We start from the raw sequence: 22,039 nt of genomic DNA on the forward strand, positions 1-22,039 counted from the left end.
AGGTCACAACTTAATTTCCCTGATACTGTCTTCCTCTTGGGGCTGTTACTGGGATGAATTGAAATAGTGAAAGTGCCAAAATAATGTCTGGCACATTGTATGTCTGGAGTTTTCAGCCCTAGCTGCACTTTACAATCATGTGAGGAGCTTTTAAAAATTACTTGAGGCCAAGGCCCCCTACAGACCAATTAAATGAGAATATCTAGATGGGAGGCCTTGGTGGGTTTAAAAAACTTCTCAGGTGATCCTAGTGAAGCCAGGGCTGGGAACCACAGGTTCTAGATAAACATTATCTTACCAGGGGTGGTCTTAGGTATAAATGCGTTAGATTCACACTCCCATGCAAACCCACTTTTTCTTTTCCTTTCTTTTTTCTTTTTTAAAGATATCATTTATTTATTCACAACACACACACACACACACACACACACACACACGGAGGCGGAAACACAGGCAGAGGGAGAAGCAGGCTCCATGCAGGAGCCTGATGTGGGACTCGATCCTAGTTCTCCAGGATTACACCCTGGGCTGAAGGCAGCGCTAAACTGCTGGGCTACCCAGGCTGCCCACAAACCCACTTTTTCAATGAAAGGTTCTCTCAGTTACTGTGAAGGATGTCTTAGCTTTCTTTTTCTCCCGAACATCCCTTCCACTGTCAGAAATACGCCCATGAGGGGAAATGAATGCAACTCTTCCACGGGTGCTCTGTGTATCCAAGTCGGGGTGAAACTTCTTGGCTTTTTTTTTTTTTTTTTTTTTTTTAGCCTTTGCAGAGCAGCACAGCGCTATGCACTGACAATGCATCTAAGAAATCTAGTTGTCTAGCAGGCTCAGGAAAGTTTTGCTCATAGGTTAAAATTTTCATCTCTGGTGTAGAGTGGAATTCCAATTCAATAGTATAGGCAGCTGGGAGGACTGGGAACTAAAAAGGAAAAAAAAATATGTCTAAAATCTTTTATGGAAGACTATGGGCTGTAAAATAAAGAAAAACACAATAATTTAAAACTGACAAGAGCCCTGATTTTAGAGTCAAAGGACTTGGATGTAAGTCTTGGCCCTACTGCTTGATGGTTGTATAACTTCTGGCAACTGTGACACTTATTTCCACACCTCAGTTTCTAGGTCTGTGAAATGGGATAATCCCATCTGGCTCACAAGTGTGGCTGTAAAGATTAAACGGGATTCAGCAGAGTTGTACCATACGCACGTGTAATTTATGTGGGTTTACCCACAGCAGTTTAGCTGTGGGTATAAATGCAGTGTTTTAGAGATACTCCTTTTTCTCTCCTACAACAAAACCTCTAAATGCAGTTCAGCACCTTCATCCCAGTGGAAAAAAATTTATTTATTTTTGTGATTTATTCCAACAACAGAGAAAAAACTGGTTGTGTTGGTCTTATTGAGAGATGTATCTGTTGGTATTTTTTTTTCTTTTTTTGATTAATTGCAGGGATTTTCAAGGGCAATTTTCCTTACACTCACTCCGTTTTTCTCTTAAATACCTGACATTAGAATCAAGTCTCCTGGAACAAAATTATATGCCACAGCACCTTGTAAAGACAGACAGGTATGTTTGTACGAGCTGCCTGTGGCTCAGCTGTGTGCCACAGAAAATTAGGAAAGAAGGAATTTCCATAGCCTTTGGGAGGCAATCAAAACATTAGCTCCCAGCCAAGTCAAGGATATGTGCTTGGCTCTGATGGCCAAAATCTACCTTCTCCTATAACTGTGAGGGCTGTGCCAACTTCCTGCTCCTCAAGAGATGAGTATATGCTGTGGCAGTGTGGGAGCCTCCTAGAGTGCATCATTTCAGAGGGGCTTTGCCACCCTGGGTCTTTGATCAGCTCTGGCTTCTTAAAGGGTCAGAGGTATCAAAGTAGAACAAATAAAACCATGATGTAGGGGTGCCTGGGTGGCTCAGTCGGTGAAGCTCTGCCTTCAGCTCAGGTCGTGATCCCAGGGTCCTGGGATCGAGTCCCACATTGAGATCCCTGCTCAGTGGGGAGCCTGCTTCTCCCTCCCCCTCAGCCCCTTTCCCCTGCTCATGCCCTCTCTTCCTCTCTCTCAAATAAATAAGATCTTTAAAAAGGAGAAAATATTTAAAAAAATAAAACTGTGATGTAGAGCATTGTTTGAGTAACTGCACTATGACTCACAGCAATTTTTCCCACCTCTTATACCAGTAAGAACAGACATCTCTCTGAGGTGAGAATATTGGACCTTACTTTGGAAGGGTCCTCATAACTTCTTTCTTCTTTAGATTCCATGTTTCCGGTGACAGGTATAGCCTGGGTGGGTGATGATCTTCCATCTATGGACACTTGGCTCTCCTGAGCATCATACTTGTGGGAAAACCAAATGTCCTCCACAACAGAATCTGTAGGAGAGAAACCTCTATCTAAAGTGTCTTCTGTTTCCTTAGGGTTAATGACATCAGGCCCACTCAGCTTTGCTATTTCCAGATTCCTTTTCTTCTGTGTCCTTTTCCTTTTGGGTCTTGGTTTTCTTTCTTTGGGAATTGGCTCTGATTTCTTTTCAGCCTTTGATTCCTTTGACTTTCCTGGAGAAAGCAAAGAAGAACAATTGGGGACAGAGTTGTAGCTAAGTAAATGTGATCTCTGCATCCTTTTCAGTAGCTTTTAAACTTCCATGTACAATGGAATCACCTGGGGTACAGATTCCTGAGCTCCACTCCTAGAGTCTGATTCTGTAGGAATCTGCATTTTAATGACCACTCCAAGTGTTTTGAGAAGGGTTGTCCACAGACCACCCTTTGAGAAACTGCCTTATCCTATTTGGATCAACTGTAATTCAATAGTCTTACAACTAAAAAAGTTCTGTTTCACCCTGACCTATGGTAGAGGCAAGACTCTCCAGAGGAGAAAACAACAGACACAGACAGAAAGTCAGGCCTCAAGAGTCTGGGTTGAGGTTGCAGCTTTGTAACTTGGCAAAGTTTAAGCCTTCCATACTGTAAGTACTCTTCTTCAATTTGCCTCTGGGGACCACAAGTATTTCCTTTCCCCGGTCCTGCCAATGCAATCCAAGTCATGGGCTATAACAATGTAAGGTCAGCAAGACTTTAAAAAGCAAATCTCAAAAATAGATTTTTCTTTTTTTGATTAATTGGGCCAGGAAACAATCCAATGTCATCCTTTCTGACAGCCTTTGATTCATCTGGAGGGTCTTCTAAATCATGTGGCCAGGAAAGAATGGGTCTAAATTTTAAACTAAAGAGAGTCTTCAGAAGCATGGGAATCTAAATTCCTTGGAAGGTACAACACAGGGAATCAAGAAGAAAAGTGGTAGTAGCTGGGGTAATCATTCAGCTACCCAAAACCTTTTGCTTCCCAAATGCTTTCACTGCCCAATTCTTAAATTATGATAGATAGCAACTCATAGAGGCTGTGGTAAGAACATGTACTTGGAATCAAATGGCAGGGTTAGACTCTGGGTCCACCACTGTACAGTTCAATCTATTTGATCTTATGCAAGCCACCTTATCCCTCTCAAGCCTCAACCACTACACAATTTAATAATAATGCTTGCTTTATGGAGATGTTTTGGGGATTTCATGATGTCATATATGCAGGGCTCCTAATGCAATGAGTAGTCAGTAAATAGGTGCTGCTATTATTATTATTATTATTATTATTATTATTATTATTATTTCCTCTTTATCACAGGTCTCTAGGAAACCTTGCTCTCCTCTCTTCTCTACTGACATGAAGTAAGGCTGCAAGAGCGTCTTAGCCAGAGATAGTAAAAAAGACTCAAAACAGGGAGTTTGTCCCATTGGATTCATGCTGAATCTCTGTGACATGTCCCACCCCCATTAGATGTCTTTTCCTGGGTCATCGGTCAAGGGCACACTCCCTTACCAACAACAGCCTCTGCTTCCCTGTGAACGTTTCCTTCTCTCCTCTCCTTAGGTACCTTGGACTTGTCTGTTTTGGTTCTTTTCTTTCTCTTGGCTTTGTCAATCAACTCCATCTCCTAAAGGTGAAAAATTAAGGAAGAGGACCATAATATATGTAGGAAACAAGGGAAAAAAAACATCAAAGGAAGATTATGTTGAACAAAACAGAATGGCTTAGAATGGAATTTGTGTGGGTTCCACATGAAGCAGAAGAGGGAGTCTTAGAGCTGGTGCAGAAATCCTAAGGTTCAGCCTTTCCTTTAAAACTGCTAGGTATAATGCCATTGGAGGAAAGAGGAACAGAATACATTTTAGGATGTCTCCTTTCTGATGCTAAATTGTGATCTATAGAGTTGGATCAAAGTAAAGCAATTTTCAACTTTGGTAGATTGCTATTGCTACAATTAATGTTTAGTTTAGGACAAAGTCAGCTTTATTCACTATTGCATCAATTGCTGACTTTCCAGAAGTTTCTCAAGCAGATGACCACAACCACGTCAGTCTTCACATTTTCCCATAGGCTGAGACAACAATGGAAATTCCTCCTAAGAGAGGAGGGCAGAGTAGGGCCATGGCTACCCACTCAGTACCTGTGATATTTTGACATAAGAAAAAAATATTTGGTCTCCATCCCAGGTCTCTGGCACAGAACTTAATTAAACCACTGTAATTTCTGGAGCATAAAGGTGAAAGAGTAGCTTTTGTTTTTCATTAACAAATCCCTTTCAACCATACCTGAGACTGTGTTAATAAGGTGATTTGGGAAAGCATCTAAGGAGGAGGTGCTGGTTATCAAGGGAATCCACCATGATATTAGAGGGTTGGAAATTCAGCCCAACACCCTTAACCTCAGAGGAGAAGTTAATAATCATTTGCCAATGCTTTAATCAATGCTTTTACTAATCAGTGCCTATGTAATGAAACCTCTATAAAAACCTAAACCAAAAGAGTCTGGATTGCTTTCTGGGTTGGTGAACACAACCACATGCCAGGGGGATGGCACACTCTAAACTCCATGGAGACAGAGGTGCCTGCATTTAGGACCCTTGGGACCTTGCTCTATGTATCTCTTCATCTGGCTGTTCATTGTATCCTTTAAAATATCCTTTGTAAGGGGTGCCTGGCTGGCTCAATTTGTGGAGATTGCAACTCTTGATCCTGGGATTGTAAATTCGAGCCCCAGGTTGGTTGTAGAGATTACTTAACAATAAAATCTTTTAAAAATCCTTTGTAATAAATCGGGCAGCCCGGGTGGCTCAGCAGTTTAGCACCGCCTTCAGTCCAGGGCCTGATCCTGGAGACCCGGGATTGAGTCCCGCTTCGGGCTCCCTGCATGGAGCCTGCTTCTCCCTCTGCCTGTGTCTCTGCCTCTCTCTGTGTGTCTCTCATGAATAAATAAATAAAATCTTAAAAAAAAATCCTTTGTAATAAATCAATTGTAGTAAGTAAATGTTTTTCTGAGGTTTGTGAGCCATTCTAGCAAATTATCAAAGCTGAGGAAGGGGTTGTGGGAACCCTCTATTTATAGGTGACAACCTGGGACTTGTGACTGGTGTTTGAAGTGGGGGAAGTCTTATGTGACCAAGCCCTTAACCTGTGGGGTCTGTGCTAACTCCAGGCAGTGTCAGAATTGAACTATAGGACATCCAATTGGTGTTCTTTGAGCTGGAGATTGACTGATGTAAGAAAAGTCTCCACACATCTGGTGTCAGAAGTGGTGTGTAGGGAAGATGAAGTTTCCTTTTAGTATCTTAGTAGGAATTAGAAATGAGCACCCCATCATTCAGAAGGATGCAGCCCATGGCTGGAGCAGGGAACGATGACTGAACCATGGACTTCAGACTGGATTTCAGTTCTCACTTGCCCCTTTGCAGTTCCCCTTGTGCATATAGTAAACAATCTACACAATTGTACATGGTAGCCTGATGGGAGAAAGCTTTTGGACCAAGCTCCTAGATGTTTACACTTACACTGATGTTGGCTAGTACCTGCTGGTTGAACAGTCTTGGTTCATTCTTCCCTTCTCTACCTCTTGGGAGAAGAGATGAATCTACAGGACCCAACTGCTCTGGGGACTCGTGTCCTGGGAGTCTTCTGTGCAGATGGTGTACACCATAATCTCTGCCCCTTTAAGAAAGAGCAAAACAACAGGACCAAACTAAATAAAAAACTCTGGTGGACAAGGAAGAGGAGAAGTGTACAAACACTGAGTCTCTGTCTCTGTGGTGCTATGATGGGCATTTTATACACTTGGTCAACCCTCTTTTTCTCAACACCTCCCTGAATAAGGGAGGGTAGAAAGTTGAGTCTTCCCTTGTGGGGTTCTCTCCAGCTAAATCCTTAATTTAGAGAGAAGAAATAGTTCGCCTCTCTAGAGTTGCATGTTTATGCCTTTAATTGAATGACATCAGGTTATCTAACTGAAATTCTTCTATCAAAGGCTTAGCTGAAAAATAAATGACCTTTAAGAAAGACTGTTTTAGGAACATGCAACTATCCAGTCATTCTTTTATGCCCTCTGAATTCTATTCTTGATCAAATATAGCCACCAAAAGGTCATGTGCTGTGTTTGTGTGATCCTTTGTAGAACTGCTGTCAATTGACTATCTGCCTTGAGGAAAACAGACTTAATTTCTCTGGGTAAAAAGGTCCCTAAGAAACAACTATGTGGGTTTTAGTAACAGCTGCAGCAGCAGTTCCTGGGTGCCAGGACATTTTATTTTTTAGCTAAATCCGTATTATATTCACTGTGCCATGCTAGTACAGGGCTAGTACAGGGCCTTACTACAGAAACTTGAGAAATATTTGTTGAATGAGGTAAATGGAATTTCCTGTAAATATATGAGTCTTTAAATCATTCAATGTCACTCTATAAAAACCCACAGAAGATGTAACCATTAGAATTTAGTGCTAGGAAAACATTCATTTCCCCTGAGGAACAGGTACATGGCTGAAATGAGAATCACAAACCTGATTGTGTTGCTTCTTTTTTGTGTTTTTGCTTTCACATTCAAGAATCTCTATATCAAATCTGAAAGTTTGATCTTTAGTCACAATGGCTATAATGACTTTTGTGGAGTGCTGATGTTCTTTTTTCTTTTCCTCTGCCTTAAATTTTTATTTCTTTTTGGTTATCTCACCTTTTTCTTGGTGATGAAGATGTAAGTCATTTAAATCCATTGTGGAAAAAGCTGAGATATAAAAATTTTAAAAATGGAGTTTTTCAGATATCTGCCTCCCTACCAGATAGTGCCTTTCTCTCTTTGTTCCTAGGGAACATAAAACCTTTTTGACCCAGGAGGGAATTCTTATACCATGAGGCAGGTGAGGGCAGGTTTTCAAGTCACTGATGGAGGTCACAATAGGCTATCGTTCCAGGTGCCACTGCCAAATAGGGCTTAGGTCAAGTGAGTTGGGCTGACTGGCCGAGCTGTTGGTCAATGATCTTGAAGTAAGCACATAGTGAGCACATAGGAAGCACTTATTACATGTTAGGAATGTGTGTTAGTATTATTAAGTATTATTTTACCCAGAGCTGAGTGAATGCTGAGAGGAGAAACTATGGTTGAGTTGACAGACTTCACTTTTTTAGGCATGTCTGTAGCTCTCAGCTATATAGACAAATGGAGAAAGCTGTTTCCACACTGTTAAACTTCATTTTTCTTTTAAGATTTATTTGACAGAAAGAGAGAGAGAGCACAAGCAAGGAGGAGTGGAAGAGGGAGAGGGAAAAGCAAACTCCCTGATGAGCAGGGAGCCTGTCATGGGACTCCATCCGAGGACCTTGGGATCATGGCCTGAGCTGAAGGTGGATGCTTAACTGACTGAGCCACCCAGGGGCCCCTAAACTTCATTCTTCACCCACCTAGCCAAAGAATACGGTTGAAGTAGGAAACATTCATAATACAGTCCTAAGAATCTGTTTCTTAGACAACAATTTCAGCTGTTAGAGCGTACAATTATCCTAAGAATTGTCATGCTTAGAAAAAACATAAATGAAATCAATTAGAAACAGAAAAATGAGGGGCACCTGGCTAGCTCAGTCAGTAGAGAATGTAATTCTTGATCTGGGGATCGTAAGCTCAAGCTCCAGGATGGGTGTAAAGATTACTTTAAAACAAAGAAAAATGAAATAAAAGTGGAGCGGTCTATGTCATTACAACTTTAAACACTTACGTCTTTTGGATACTATCTGACTCAGAGATCTGGATGTGCTCAGCCATGGAAACACTAAGGGGGTCAAGGGTCATACTCCTCAGTTCCTGGTCTGTGAAGACAAAGAGCATCCTTAACAGCCAAGGACAATAGATTATATAGACAAGAATCCCAGACATGGGAAAATGTCTACCTGGTTAAGTAGTCAGTGACATGCAAATTAGCACCATGAAGTATGTTATACCTATAAAATTAGCAAATGCTGCACAAACCAGTACTGGCACATAGCGAGTGAAATTAAAATTAGTAGACTCTTTGGGAAAGTGATATGACAGTATGTACCAAGAACCAGAAAAATATTCTTGTCTTTAGTCAGGAATCTCACTCCTGAGTATTTATCATGAGGAAATAATTCAAAAGAACAAGATTTTTGTATAAAGTTGTTATAACTTTGTTATTAATAATGAAAAAGCAGAAACAACTCAACAATGGAAAATTGGGAAAACAATTCATGATGCATTAATTTGACATTTAGTTTAAAAGATAATAAGCAATATGGAAAATAGGATATAAAGAAGTAAAAATGTAAACTATAGAACAGTCTGTTAGAACTCTTTAAAATATATATGTAAATGAATAAGGGCTGGAAGAAAAAACAGAAAAAGAAAATAACATGTTAGATTAGGAGATTTATGTGTGTTTAAATTTCTTCTTAAAACCCCAGTGTGGTTATAACATTGCAAATGAAATTGATTTAAAAAACCCAGACATTACAACTCAGTAGCAAAAAAACCAAACAATTAAACCAATTAAAAAATAGGAAGAGAATCTAAACAGACATTTTTCCAAAGAAGACATACAGACAGCTAACAGGCACATGAAAAGATGGTCAACATTACTAATTATCAGAGAAATGCTATTCAAAACCACAATGAAATGTCACCTCCTACTTATTCGAATGGTTAGTATCAAAAAGATAAGAAATAAGTGTTGACAAGGATGTGGAGAAAAGGGAATCCTCATGCACTGTTGGTGGGAATGTAAATTAGTGCAGCTGCTATAGGAAACAATATGCAGGTTCTTCAACATATTATCCAGCAATTTAACATCTGATTATTTACCTGAAGAAAATGAAAACACAAATTCAAAAAGATACACCCCTATGTTCATGGCAGCCTTATCTGCAATAGCCAAAATATGTTAACAACCTAAGTGTCCATTGATGGATGAATGGATAAAGGTGTGGGGTGTGTATACATGTATGCGCACACACACACACACACACACATAATGGAAATCTTGCCATTTGCAACGACATGAAGAGAACTTGAGGGTATTATGCTAACTGAAAGAAGTCAGAGAAAAACAAATACTGCCTGATTTCATTTATATGTGGAATCTAAAAAATAAAACAGATGAACAAACAACACAAAACTCATAGGTACAGGCAACAGATTGGTGGTTGCTAGAGGGGAAGAGGGTAGGGGGCTGAGAGAAATGGGTGAAGGGGATCAAGCAGACAAACTTAGATATATAAAATAAATAAGTCATGAGGATGTAATGTATTGCATGGTGACTATAGTCAATAATATTTAGAGCATATTTGAAAGCTGCCAGGAGTGAATCTTAAAAGTTCTCTTCACAAGAAAAAAAAATTTTTTTGGTAACTTTGTATGATGACTGTAGATAATAACTAGACTTATTGTGGTGATCATTTTGTGGTGTATGCAAATATCAAATTATTACGGTGTATACCTGAAACTAATATAATATTATTTATCAATTTTATCTCAATTTAAAAATTTTTAATTGGGATGCCTGGGTGGCTCAGTGGTTGAGCATCTGCCTTTAGCTCAGGTTGTGATCCCGGGGTCCTGGGATCGAGTCCTGCATTGGGCTCTCCGCAGTAAACCTCCTTCTCCCTCTGCCTGTGTCTCTGCCTCTCTTTGTGTGTCTCTCATGAATTAAATAATAAACAAACAAATAAATATCCATCAACAGGCAAATGGATAAACAAACTAGTGTATACATACAAATCAATACTACTTAGCAGTAAGTAGAAATGAAGCATTAATACACTTAGCAATATGTATAAATGTCAAAAAATTATGTGAAATGAAAGAAACCAGACTAAAAGAAAGTACAAATGGTATGATTCCATTATATAAAATTTTAGAAAAAGCAAAGTAATCTCTAGTGACAGAAAGCATATCAGTGGTTGTCTAATGTCAAGGGAGGCTAGATTTGGGGGAGGCATGAGGAAATATTTGGAAAACATGAATGTTTTATCTTGACTGTGGTGATGGCTTCATGGGAGTATACACATATCAAAACTTACCTAGTAGATCTTAAAAGTTCTCATTGTAAGAAGAGACAATTGTAACTATGTGTGGTGATGGATATTAATAAATTGTTGTGGTATTAATTTTGCAATATACATATAAATCACATTGTATACCTTAAACTAATACAGTGTTATCTGTCAATTATATCTCAATAAAACTAAGGAAAACACCCCAAATCATAGCAATGTTTAGTGTTTCAATGAAAGAAAAGTAATTGGCTGAATAATTTTGTATCCTATCAAATAACTACAAGTCATTAAAACCTGAGAAAAAGTAGAAAAAGTGAAGTTGACTGCATTAAAGTCTTTATAGGAAAAATATAGTATTATTTAACACTTTAAAAAACATACTTAATCATAAGATTTAATAAGTATAATTTATCATATGCCAAATATTCCTCAATAAAGAAAAAATATATTTTTAAGATTTCACTTAATCATTCATGAGAGACACTGAGAGAGAGAGGCAGATACGTAGGCAGAGGGAGGAGAAGGAGGCTCCATGCAAGGAGCCTGATGTGGGACTTGATCCCGGGACTCTGGGATCATGCCGAGTTGAAGGCAGACAGTCAACCAGTGAGCCACCCAGGAGTCCCAAGAAAAAATATTAATACAAATAAAGTACCTAAAACAGTGTTGGCACTTGGTAAAAATAAACAAGAACCAACCAAAAAATCTCACCCAGGATCACTCGCATACAATTAATGCAAATATTTTGATGTACTTTCATGCATATATAATAGTCATTCTCATAGATTTAAAAAAATTTACCTTTGTTATAATCTCTCATATAATATTCCTAAAAATGATTTTATTTTTTTTTTAAAAGATTTTATTTATATATTCATGAGAGACACACACAGAGAGAGGCATAGACACAGGCAGAGGGAGAAGCAGGCTCCATGCAGGGAGCCTGATGGGGGACTCAATCCCTGGTCTCCAGGATTAGGCCCTGGGCTGAAGGTGGCACTAAACCGCTGAGTCACCCGGACTACCCTAAAAATGATTTTTTATTTTTATTTTTATTTTTTTAGAAACGTGTGGGAAATGTCTTTATTTATTTATGATAGTCACACAGAGAGAGAGAGAGAGAGAGAGAGAGGCAGAGACACAGGTAGAGGGAGAAGCAGGCTCCATGCACTGGGAGCCCGACGTGGGATTGGATCCCGGGTCTCCAGGATTGCGCCCTGGGCCAAAGGCAGGCGCCAAACCACTGCGCCACCCAGGGATCCCCCTTAAAAATGATTTTAATAACAGCATAGCATTTCACTGTACAGATGTACCATAACTGACTTAACCAATCATGTAACTTTTAAAATTCAGACTGTTACAAGTTTTTCATAATTATAAAGAACTTTGCATAACATATCCTTGAAAGGAATGTTTTTGATTATTAAAAGACCTACTCTTTGTTCACATCTATGATTATTAAAAGATATACAGTCTTTAAGGCACAGTGTCTATTGCCAAATTGCTCCCCAGAAAATTTGTACCGATTTATATTCTGAGAAAACTGTCATTTACTGCTTTCATTTATCACATGCTTATTAGACTTTTACTATATGCTGGGAACTGTGTTAGGTCCTGGGAATGCACTGGGGAGTAGGACAGAAACATCTAGTCTCAGGAACTTAAATTTTATTGGGGAAGATGGATATTAACATTAAATAAAACAAAACCAAAACATAAAAAACTTTTTAAAAGGAAAACTCTAATATTCAATTCCTATTTCTCTTTCTCTTTGAGTAGATTCTTTAAAAATTTTTTAAAATTTTATTTAAATTCAATTTGCTGGGCAGCCCCGGTGGCGCAGCGGTTTAGTGCTGCCTGCAGCCCAGGGCATGATCCTGGAGACCCTGGATCGAGTCCCACTTCGGGCTCTCTCTATGGTTCCTGCTTCTCCCTCTGCCTGTGTCTCTGCCTCTCTCTCTCTGTCTCTATGAGTAAATAAATAAAATCTTTAAAAAAAATAAATTCAATTTGCTAACATATAGTATAACACCCAGTGCTCAATTCATCACACGCTGTCCTTAATGCCTGTCACCCAGTTACCCCATCCCCCCCTTCCACCTCCCCTTCTGCAACCCTTTGTTTTCCAGAGTTAGGACTCTTCCATGGTTTGTCTTCCTCTCTAATTTTTTTCCACTCGGTTTCTCTCCTTTCTGAGGTGTAGATTCTTGTGTGAATTACTTTACTTTCCTCAATTTTGTTTATTTATTTAAAGGTATAACTTTAAAGAAAGATTGGAAAAGAAAAAAAATTCACCTGTAATCCTACCAACATCATCCCCTTAATACCACAGCTAATTCCTTTATCGGCAAAGTTGTCCGTGACACCCCCACTCCTTCCCATGCAGACCACCTTTGTTACTTGTTTTTTTTTCTGCCATTCCCAAATTTTAAGGTTGGCATCTATTGTCTCACACATCAACTTCCAGAGCGAGCCATGGGGACCAAATTTTTCATGTACAAGTGGTTAGGGAAACTGAGAAGGTTGACTGGGGTAGTACCTTGCAATTTATATTGTCTTGGATCATGTGCAGTATTAACAGAGAGTTGTAGCTGATTTAAGTATCTTCGTGACAAGGGGAATTCTGGGGAGTGGGGGAGGGCTGTTCCATTCCCTAACATGGCTTAAAATCTGTGGGTAAAACCTGTTTTACTGAAGACATTCAGGGCTCTTCATAGCTCTTTTGAACTTTGGGACAGGGCACTACAAGACCAGCAGAGGGCGCATTTGTATTGCCCAAAACCTGAGTTTCTACATTGGTATAATTTGACCACAATGATTAGAATTGAAACCCAGAAAAAAAAAAAAAAGAAACCCGATCAGCTCTGAGAGGTGGACCATAGAAAAGAGGCCGCCACCCCCCTTCTAATATAATAACCTGATACTTAGGAAGTATTAGAAAAAACTAAGGCAGTACTTTGATTAATTGTGTAGAACTTTTCTTTCTTTTCCTTTTTTTTTTTTTTTTAAGATTTTATTTATTTATTCATGAGAGACAGAGGAAGAAGCAGACTCCCTTCAGGGGAGCCTGATACAGGACATGATCCTGGGACCAGGATCATGCCCTGAGCCAAAAAAGGCAGATGCTCAACCGCTGAGCTACCCAGGTGTCCCAACTTTCAACTGCTTTTAAAAAATCTGTAAAATATTTGAAGAATGCAGAGTATAGGAAAAAAAATATTGTATACTGAGTACGGATGTACTTACCACCAGCTTTGTGAAATCTTAACATTTTGCCATATCTGAGTCACATTTTTTCTCTAAAGAAATAAAACATTTCACATACAGTCCAAGACTTCATTGTATCCCATACAATCCCAGGTCTCTCACTCTCCCCGCAGTGGTAGCCAACACACTGCCCCAAAATATGGTACCTTTGCATATTAAATATTAATAAGCTGAAGGAATTTGAGGAACAGAAGGTGAAGGAAAGATTCTTGGGCCACTGTACCCTTCTCCCCGGAAGCAGGTTATAAGCATCTGCCTTCCGCTCAGGTCATGATCTCAGGGTCCTGGGATGAAGCCCGGAGCCCAGCATCTGGCTCCCTCCTCAGGAAGGAGTCAGCTTCTCCCTTTTCCTTTGCTCCCCGCCCCCTCCTACCACGTGTGCTCTATCTCAAACGAATGAATGAATGAATGAATGAATGAAATCTTTAAAAAAAAACCCCACTTCTGAGAGATGCCCCCAAAAATGCCCCCCAGAGGAAAGAGGCATCTTTTTCTCTGAAGACTGAGAAACTTTAAGAGGAATCCAAATAAGCAGGCCTTGTTAAGTTTCTCCTAATTTATTACCTTTAGCTCATTCCCTTCAAGTTGTATCATATTTTCCCACAACTTTCCACTCTATCAAACCTAGTATAAAACTACTTAGGCTTAAAAAAAAAAAAAAAACTACTTAGGCTTGGAGTGCCTGGCTTGCTCAGTTGGCAGAGCATTTGGGAATTGTGTGTTTGAGCCCCATGTTGGGTGTAGAGATTATTTTAAAATAAAAAATATTAAAAAAACAAACAGATTTAACCATTTCTTTGGGTCTTGATTTTCTTATGAAGGGTCCAATATCACATAAAATTTATATTAAATAAATTTGTATGCTTTTCTCCTCTTAAATCTGTGTCAGTTAAATCTTTAGGCCTAGCCAGGGACTCTAAGAGGGTCAAGGAAAAGTTTTTCTTCTCCTACAGAGTCCTTAGGCATATGTTTATATCTTTGCCACAGTATACATGCACTTATAAACAACATGATAGTATTTTACCCATTAAATCCTTGTATCAATAGTATCATTTATAGAAATTTTGCAACTTATTTTGCTTATTTGCTTATATTTCTGTTTTAATTTGAATTTTCCTGATTAGCAGCATAATTGGCTTTTTTTCCTAAAGATTTTATTTGAGAGAGAGCAGAGCAAGAAGAAATAGCACAAGCAGTGCGGAGGGGCAGAAGAGGGACAAACAGACACCCCCCCATCAGGGAGCCTGATGCGGGTTTAGTGTGGCGGTTGATTCCAGGACCCTGAAATCATGACCTGAACCAAAGGCAGACGCTTAACTGATTGAGCCACCCACGCGCCCTTAAAGTTGACTTTTTTTTACATGGCCATTTGCTTAGGCTTCCTGTCTGTTAATTGCCTCTTCTTATCTCTTAGCTATTTTTCATTTGGGTTGATTGTCTTTTCCTTCTCTACTTGTAGCAGTTCTTGCTGCATTTTGGATACTAATACTTTCTTGGTTTTATTCAATGCAGATATTGTCTTTTAGTCTATGATTTGTCTTTTTTTTTTTTTTAAGATTTTATTCATTTATTTATTTTTTAGTAATTTCTACACCCAATGTGGGGCTCGAACTCATAACCCAAGACCAAGAGTTGCATGCTCTACTGACTGAACCAGCCAGGAACCCTGTGATTTGTCTTTCAACTTTGTTTTTGCTGTCTTCTCAAAAACTTTAAATTTTAATATAGCCAGATTTGTCAATAATTTTCTTTATGGTTTATGTTTTGAATCATGGGTAGGAAGCTTTTACTTTTCTCAAATTCATAAACATATTCTTCTAAAACAGTTTAAAATTTTTGCTTTTTTAGGGGTGCCTGGCTGGCTCAGTTGGAAGAGCATGAGACTCTTGATTTTGGGGTTGTGAGTTCAAGCCCCATTTTGGGTGTGGAGATTACTTAAATATAAAATCTTAAAAAAATTTTTTTTTAAATACATCTGATATTTTTTGAGGTAAAGATTTAAAAATTGGATAACCAGTTTTCTCAAAATTATATACTGAAAAATAGCCTGTTCTTTATACTTTTGCCATGTATTGTTTCCATATATGGGTGCATTCTCACCCACTTAACTGAGAATGGATTCTCAATTTTCTTCTGTCATCCCTAAGCCAATATCATATGACTTTATTATTATTTAAAAAATATTTTATATATTTCTTCATGAGAGACACAGAGACAGAGGCAGAGACAAAGGCAGAGGAAGAAGTAGGCTCCCCACTGGGAGCCCGGTGTGGGACTTGATCCTCCGACTCCAGGATCACGACCTGAGCCGAAGGCAGATGCTTAACCACTGAGCCACCCAGGTGTCCCTCATGTGACTTTAAAGTGATTTTTGATATTATAGTATTAGGCCTCTTTGTTTTTCTTCAAAAATTTTATTGATTATTTTAGGCCCCTTTTGAATTTTTGATCAACCTATCATGTTCCACCAAAACCCAGCTGGAGATGTAAAAAAAAAACTGTAATTGCACTGAATTTACAGATTAATTTAGGGAGAAGTATCATTTTCCTATTTATGAACATTATATACAGCCTTATATAGAATATTATATTTGTTTTGGTCTATTTTCATTTAATTGAACAACATTTTATAATTTCTTCAAGAGTCTCACATATTGTTTTTTATATCTATTTGTAAGATATATTTACTATACATATATATTATATTTAAAAACTACATTTATCCTGCCTTCCTAGTAGAAGAGGAAAGTTGTTTTGTTCCTTCTGGTAGGAGTTTCCAACTAATAAGTGGAGAAAGAACGATAGAATTTCAGTAACTCAGGCAGCCCGGGTGGCTCAGCAGTTTGGCACCGCCTTCAGCCCAGGGCCGGATCCTGGAGACCCGGGATTGAGTCCTGTGTGGGCACAGTCCCCGCAGGGAGCCTGCTTCTCCCTCTGCCTGTGTCTCTGCCACTCTCTGTGTGTCTCTCATGAATAAATAAATAAAATCTTAAAAAAAAAAAAAGAATTTCAGTAACTCTATTTTGAAGCTTCTAATGAATGAATGGATCTGTAGCTGTTGGCCTTGCAAAGAGAACAAGCAAACATTATGTCTCCTGATGGAAGAACACAATGCCTTCCATGAAATAGTCTTGCCAAAAGGAAACACCAAAATTGAATCTGATCAAGTCTGAGGAACCAAGTACTAATTTACAGGGAATATAGATGACAGAGAAATACTATACCATGAGGAAGCAACAGCAAAATCTAGATTGTGAGAAACTCCATAGGACAAGTGACTTGATTTCCTAAAAATACACTAAAAGAGGGGGGAAAAATGAAATGGAGGGGACCCTATAAATTAAAGGAGATATGAAGGCCACACCAACCAACTGCAAACAAATTCTAAAGCAATTATAATGAGACAATTATGGCATTGAAAAAACAGAATATTCAATTATATTAATAGCTTTAATTTTTAGGTGAAATGGTGGTATTATGGTTATGTCAAAAGTGTCTTTTCTTGTTTTTTTAGAGGTATGTACTCAAGTGTATATAGGTAACATGATATAAGCCTGGAAAATTTGTTTCAAAATAGTATGGAAGAGAGGAGTTGGGGATGTGGGTGAACAATATTGTCCAGGAGATGGGCGTGTGGGATTCTTGTGCTGCTCTGTTTGTCTTTCTGTATATTAGGGGTTTTCCATAATAACAATAATCTTAAAATTAAATTTTAAATTGTGCTTTATGTTTTGAACACTATTGTTTTTCCACAATTGATTTTTGTGTACTGATCTATATTTAGTAATCTTGCTGAATTTTTGTTTGTCTTTTAATAATTTGTCTGTAGACACCCTTGGATTTTTCCATCTAAGTAATACTATTGTCTGGGAATAATGACAGCGTCATTTCCTTCTTTCTGTCCTTTTCTTTCTTTTTATTTCTCTACTGCGCTACCACAATGTTGAAATAGAAGCAATGGCAGAGGACATCCTTATCCTAATGCTTTCTCTAAAGAGAATGCTTTTAAAGTTCTACCATTAAAGTATGATGTTTACTGTAGGTTTTTGGTAGACTCTCTTCATTAAAATCAGGAAGTCTTGGGCAGCCCCTGTGGTGCAGCGGTTTAGCGCCACATGCGGCCTGGGGCATGATCTGGAGACCCTGGATCGAGTCCCACGTCAGGCCCTCTGCATGGAGCCTGCTTCTCCCTCTGCCTGTGTCTCTGCCTCTCTCTCTCTCTGCATCTCTATGAATAAAAAATTTTAAAAAAATTAAAATCAGGAAGTCTTCCTCTGTTCCCAGTCTGATAATTTTAAATCATTAATGGGCAAATGTCATAAATTTATTTTTCCTTTTGTATTTATTGAGATGACTCTAAGGTTTTTCTCCTTTAACCTCCTTTCTTTTTGGAGATTATTTATTTATTTATTCATGAGAGACACAGAGAGAGAGAGAGAGGCAGAGACACAGGCAGAGGGAGAAGCAGACTCCATGCAAGGAGCCTGATGTGGAACTTGAACCCTGGGGAACCTGGGACCATGCCCTGAGCCAGAGGCAGGCGCTGAACTGCTGAGCCACTCAGGTGTCCCTCTCCTTTAATCTCTTGATGTGAATTACATAAACAGACTTTCCCATGTTAGGCCATCTTTGAATTTCTGGGATAAACCAAATTCAGTCATTCAGTCATACATACATATGTACATGCCATATATCATAAAATATATATTTAATATAGAAACTTAAGGATTTGATTGGCTAATATTTTATTTAGAAGTTTTGCATCTTTGATCATAAGCAAGATTGGTCTATCAATTTCTTTTCTTATGTTGTCCTTGTCTCTAGATCAATCTCAATGTCAGGGGGGCTTGATTTTGAGGGACTGATTATGTCCTCTGTGTAAGTCCTTTTACTTAAGGCCAAGTGTAGGCGGCAGACCCAATCTGAACCAACAGTCTTGCCAGCCTCTGCATTCTATGAAAGGCTATGTGTGGCAACAACAGTAACATAACCTCTTAGAATGTAGTAGTTTCAACTGCTTTTTGGTTTTGATGAATTTGGTTCTCAAGTTGGAAATAACCTTTACTTCCTGGAAGGTGAAGAGAATTTTCAGGATCAAGGGGCAACAGCTGTGTTCTGGGATTTTGGGGACTTCCCTGGGGTTTCCATTCTGGGTTAAGTGGAATGAGCCAGAAACATTCTTAAGGATGTATTACTTCCCACCATAGAAGAAGACTTTGAAATACTTTCCAGAAGGAAAAAAATAAAGCAGTAACAGAGTGTGTAGGCCATCCAGGCTGTTAAGAACTAGCAGATTATTCTGAACCCAGTGCCGGGGCCCCAGATCACAGAGCCTGGCAGTGTGCAGTGACTGCGTAGGCCTTGCGTGGAGCAAATCAACGATCAAGGAGCCCTGAATGACAGCAGGTGGCAGCTCTTTGCAGGGGTTGCACTTTCCAGGATGTAGATTCTGGGGCAGTGGCACTGTCTCAACTCCTGGGCACACACCTCTGATCTCTCTATTTTTTCCATAGCTTTAGAGAAATTTTTGCAACACTGGCTACTCCTTACTTCTTTGCACAGGTTGGGAAGTCATCATATTTGGTCCTTCTGGAGCTGTTTATTCCTAGAGTCAGGAAAGGCCTTCAAACCTCCCCTAGCTAGGTGGGCCACCTAGGAGATTTGTGTTCCTACAAGGCAGCTGTGAATCCAACACTGATGTTTTCTCTCCTGTCCTCAGGGTGAGGAAATGTTGAGCCAACTCTGACCACGTAGAGAAGGAAACAGTCAAAGGGGATAGCAGAGAGAAGGAAGCTGGGGGCAGAGCTGTCCTACCCCTTGCCTACCAGTTTGGACTTCTCCATGGGAGAAAAATAAACCTTTCATTTTATTTGAAGTCACTTTATCTTGGTCTTTGTTAGAATGGTTATATCAATATCCTAACTACCACACATCCATCTCTTGAATAAAACAATAATACTCTGAACCTTTTTTTCCTTGTAGAATACAAATGGCTCACTGGTTTCTAAGGGTTTCTGTAACACTTGCCTTTTGTCTTTTCTCCCCATTGTTTTAGACTACTGATTAGGGACCCCCTGCATGTCATGCAGAGCTCCCCAGATCTCCCCCTCCTCCTAAGAATATCTAAAATACTGCCACATTCTAAGGGGTTATGTCACTGTTGCCACATAGCCTTTCACAAAATGCAGAGCCTGGCAGGACTGTTCATTCAGATTAGGTCGCTGCCCACACTTGGCCTTAAGTGAAAGGACTTACACCGAGGACACAATCAGTCCCCCAAAATCAAGCCCCCCGTCACTGAGATTGATCTAGAAAGTAATCATCACGGTATCAGCTTAGAACTAGTCTCTCCTGATAAGGTACAATTTATGGCTATTAAATTAAGGTTTTGGGCAGCCTGGGTGGTTCAGCGGTTTAATGCCGCCTTCAGCCCAGGGTGTGATCCTGGAGACCCAGGATCGAGTCCCACGTTGGGCTTCATTCATGGGGCCTGCTTCCTCTGCCTGTGTCTCTGCCTGCTTCTGTGTGTGTCTCTCATGAATGAATGAATGAATGAATGAATCTAATAAACAAACAAATAAGTAAATAAAGGTTTTTAGGGGCACCTGGGTGGCTCAGTGGTTGAGCATCTGCCTTCGGCAGAGGTCGTGATCCAGGAATCCTGGGATTGAGTCCTGCATAAGTTTCCCCACAAGAAGCCTGCTTCTCCCTCTGCCTATGTTTCTGCCTCTCTCTGTGTGTCTCTCATGAGTAAATAAGATTTTTTATTTTTCATTTAAGAGAGAGAGAGCAAAGCAGGGGGAGAGGCAGACGCAGAGGGAGAAACAGACTCCCCAGTAAGCAGGGAGCCTGATATGGGGCTTGATCCCAGGGTCCTGGGATCATGACCTGAGCTGGAGGCAGATGTTTAACCATCTGAGCCACCCAGGTGCCCTTAAATTAAAGTTTTTTTTTAAGAAATAGACTAATAGCTAGCCTTTAATGACCACTTAGTGTGTGCCAGGCACTCTTATAAGCACATCAAATTTATTTACTCCTTTGTCTCTCAGTTACCTCATGAGATAAGTAGTATTAGTACCTCTATTTTACAGATGAAGAAAAAGATGCCTAGAGAAGTTTGGTAACATACTCAAGTGCATGCAGTAGTAAGTGGGGACATCAGGACCTGAACCCAGGGAATCAGACTTGCTGTCAGTGCTCTTGATCACTGTGATGCAGCCTTGACAGCTCTCCCACTACTTCTACCCCCATTATTTTCAAACAAACAGATGAAATCCGGTCACTGTTAAATTTAGAGAAATAAATTCTAGAAGCAAGGCTCAGGGCAGTGATTCTTAAAGTGTGGTCCCTGTGCCACGACCATTAGCATCACCAGTGAACTTACTAAAATTACAAATTCTATGACCTCAACTCAGATCTAATCAGAAACTCTGGGGACAGGGTACCTAAGTCTATTTTAACTAGCCTCTCAGGTGGTTCTTTTTTTTTTAAATTTTTTTTAAAATTTATTTATGATAGTCACACAGAGAGAGAGAGAGAGGCAGAGACACAGGCAGAGGGAGAAGCAGGCTCCATGCACCAGGAGCCCGACGTGGGATTCGATCCCGGGTCTCCAGGATCGCGCCCTGGGCCAAAGGCAGGCGCCAAACCGCTGCGCCACCCAGGGATCCCTCAGGTGGTTCTTTTTTTAAAAAAATATTTTCTTTATTTATTCATGAGAGACATAGAGAGAGAGAGAGAGAGAGACAGAGACAGAGACATAGGCAGAGGGAGAAGCAGGCTGCTTGATGTGGGACTTGATGCCAGGACTCCTGGATCACAAACTGAGCCAAAGGCAGATGCTCAACCACTGAACCACCCAAGTGTCCCTCTCAGGTGGTTCTGATGCACACTGAAGTTTAAAGCCCGCTGGCCTAGGAAATAATAAATAACAATTGACTTTTTTTCTTTCTTTGGGCTCTCGGAGTGGGGAAAAGAGGTGGAAAGGAAAGTTTTGTATTTAACATGAGCAATTTTCCAAACCCTCTTTGATTTGGAAGTTGCCAATTTGATACGTCTGGTGAAAACTTGCATTTGGTAATCTCACGAGTCTAAAACTTAAGATATTCTCAGTGGGCATCGTACTGCTCACTGCTCATAATTTAAACACACAAAGATCACTGCTTAATTTAGCGTAGAAAAAGAAATCGTGGCAATTAGACGTAAGACCTATAAGGGGAAGATTGATCCTTAAATAGTTAAAAAAAATTCCTTGGCATGCCGCCTTTCTTTCTTCATAGATTTGAAATCCTTTTTAAACATTAGCATTTATCATTCAGGACAGGCAAATGCCTTCTTCAGTTTTCTGCAGTGATATTTCACTGCATTAAAGACTGTCTGGATAA

General features: G+C 39.6%; 1 protein-coding gene across 8 annotated transcripts in view; it reads right to left on the minus strand.

Moving 5' to 3' along the window:
- Window positions 1–22,039, minus strand: part of KIAA2012 (KIAA2012 ortholog) — a 122,754-nt gene that overhangs the window by 21,676 nt on the left and 79,039 nt on the right. For all 8 annotated transcript variants that reach the window (XM_072741970.1, XM_072741967.1, XM_072741964.1 and 5 more), the window contains 4 exons: window positions 8,096–8,186; window positions 5,908–6,046; window positions 3,882–3,996; window positions 2,226–2,560 (listed from right to left, as the gene is read on the minus strand). In XM_072741970.1, coding sequence (XP_072598071.1) covers window positions 2,226–2,560; window positions 3,882–3,996; window positions 5,908–6,046; window positions 8,096–8,186 — 680 coding nt within the window. The remainder of the gene's footprint in view (window positions 1–2,225; window positions 2,561–3,881; window positions 3,997–5,907; window positions 6,047–8,095; window positions 8,187–22,039) is intronic.

Source organism: Vulpes vulpes, chromosome 16, assembly GCF_048418805.1.
Source record: "Vulpes vulpes isolate BD-2025 chromosome 16, VulVul3, whole genome shotgun sequence".
Taxonomy (NCBI): Eukaryota; Metazoa; Chordata; class Mammalia; order Carnivora; family Canidae; genus Vulpes; species Vulpes vulpes.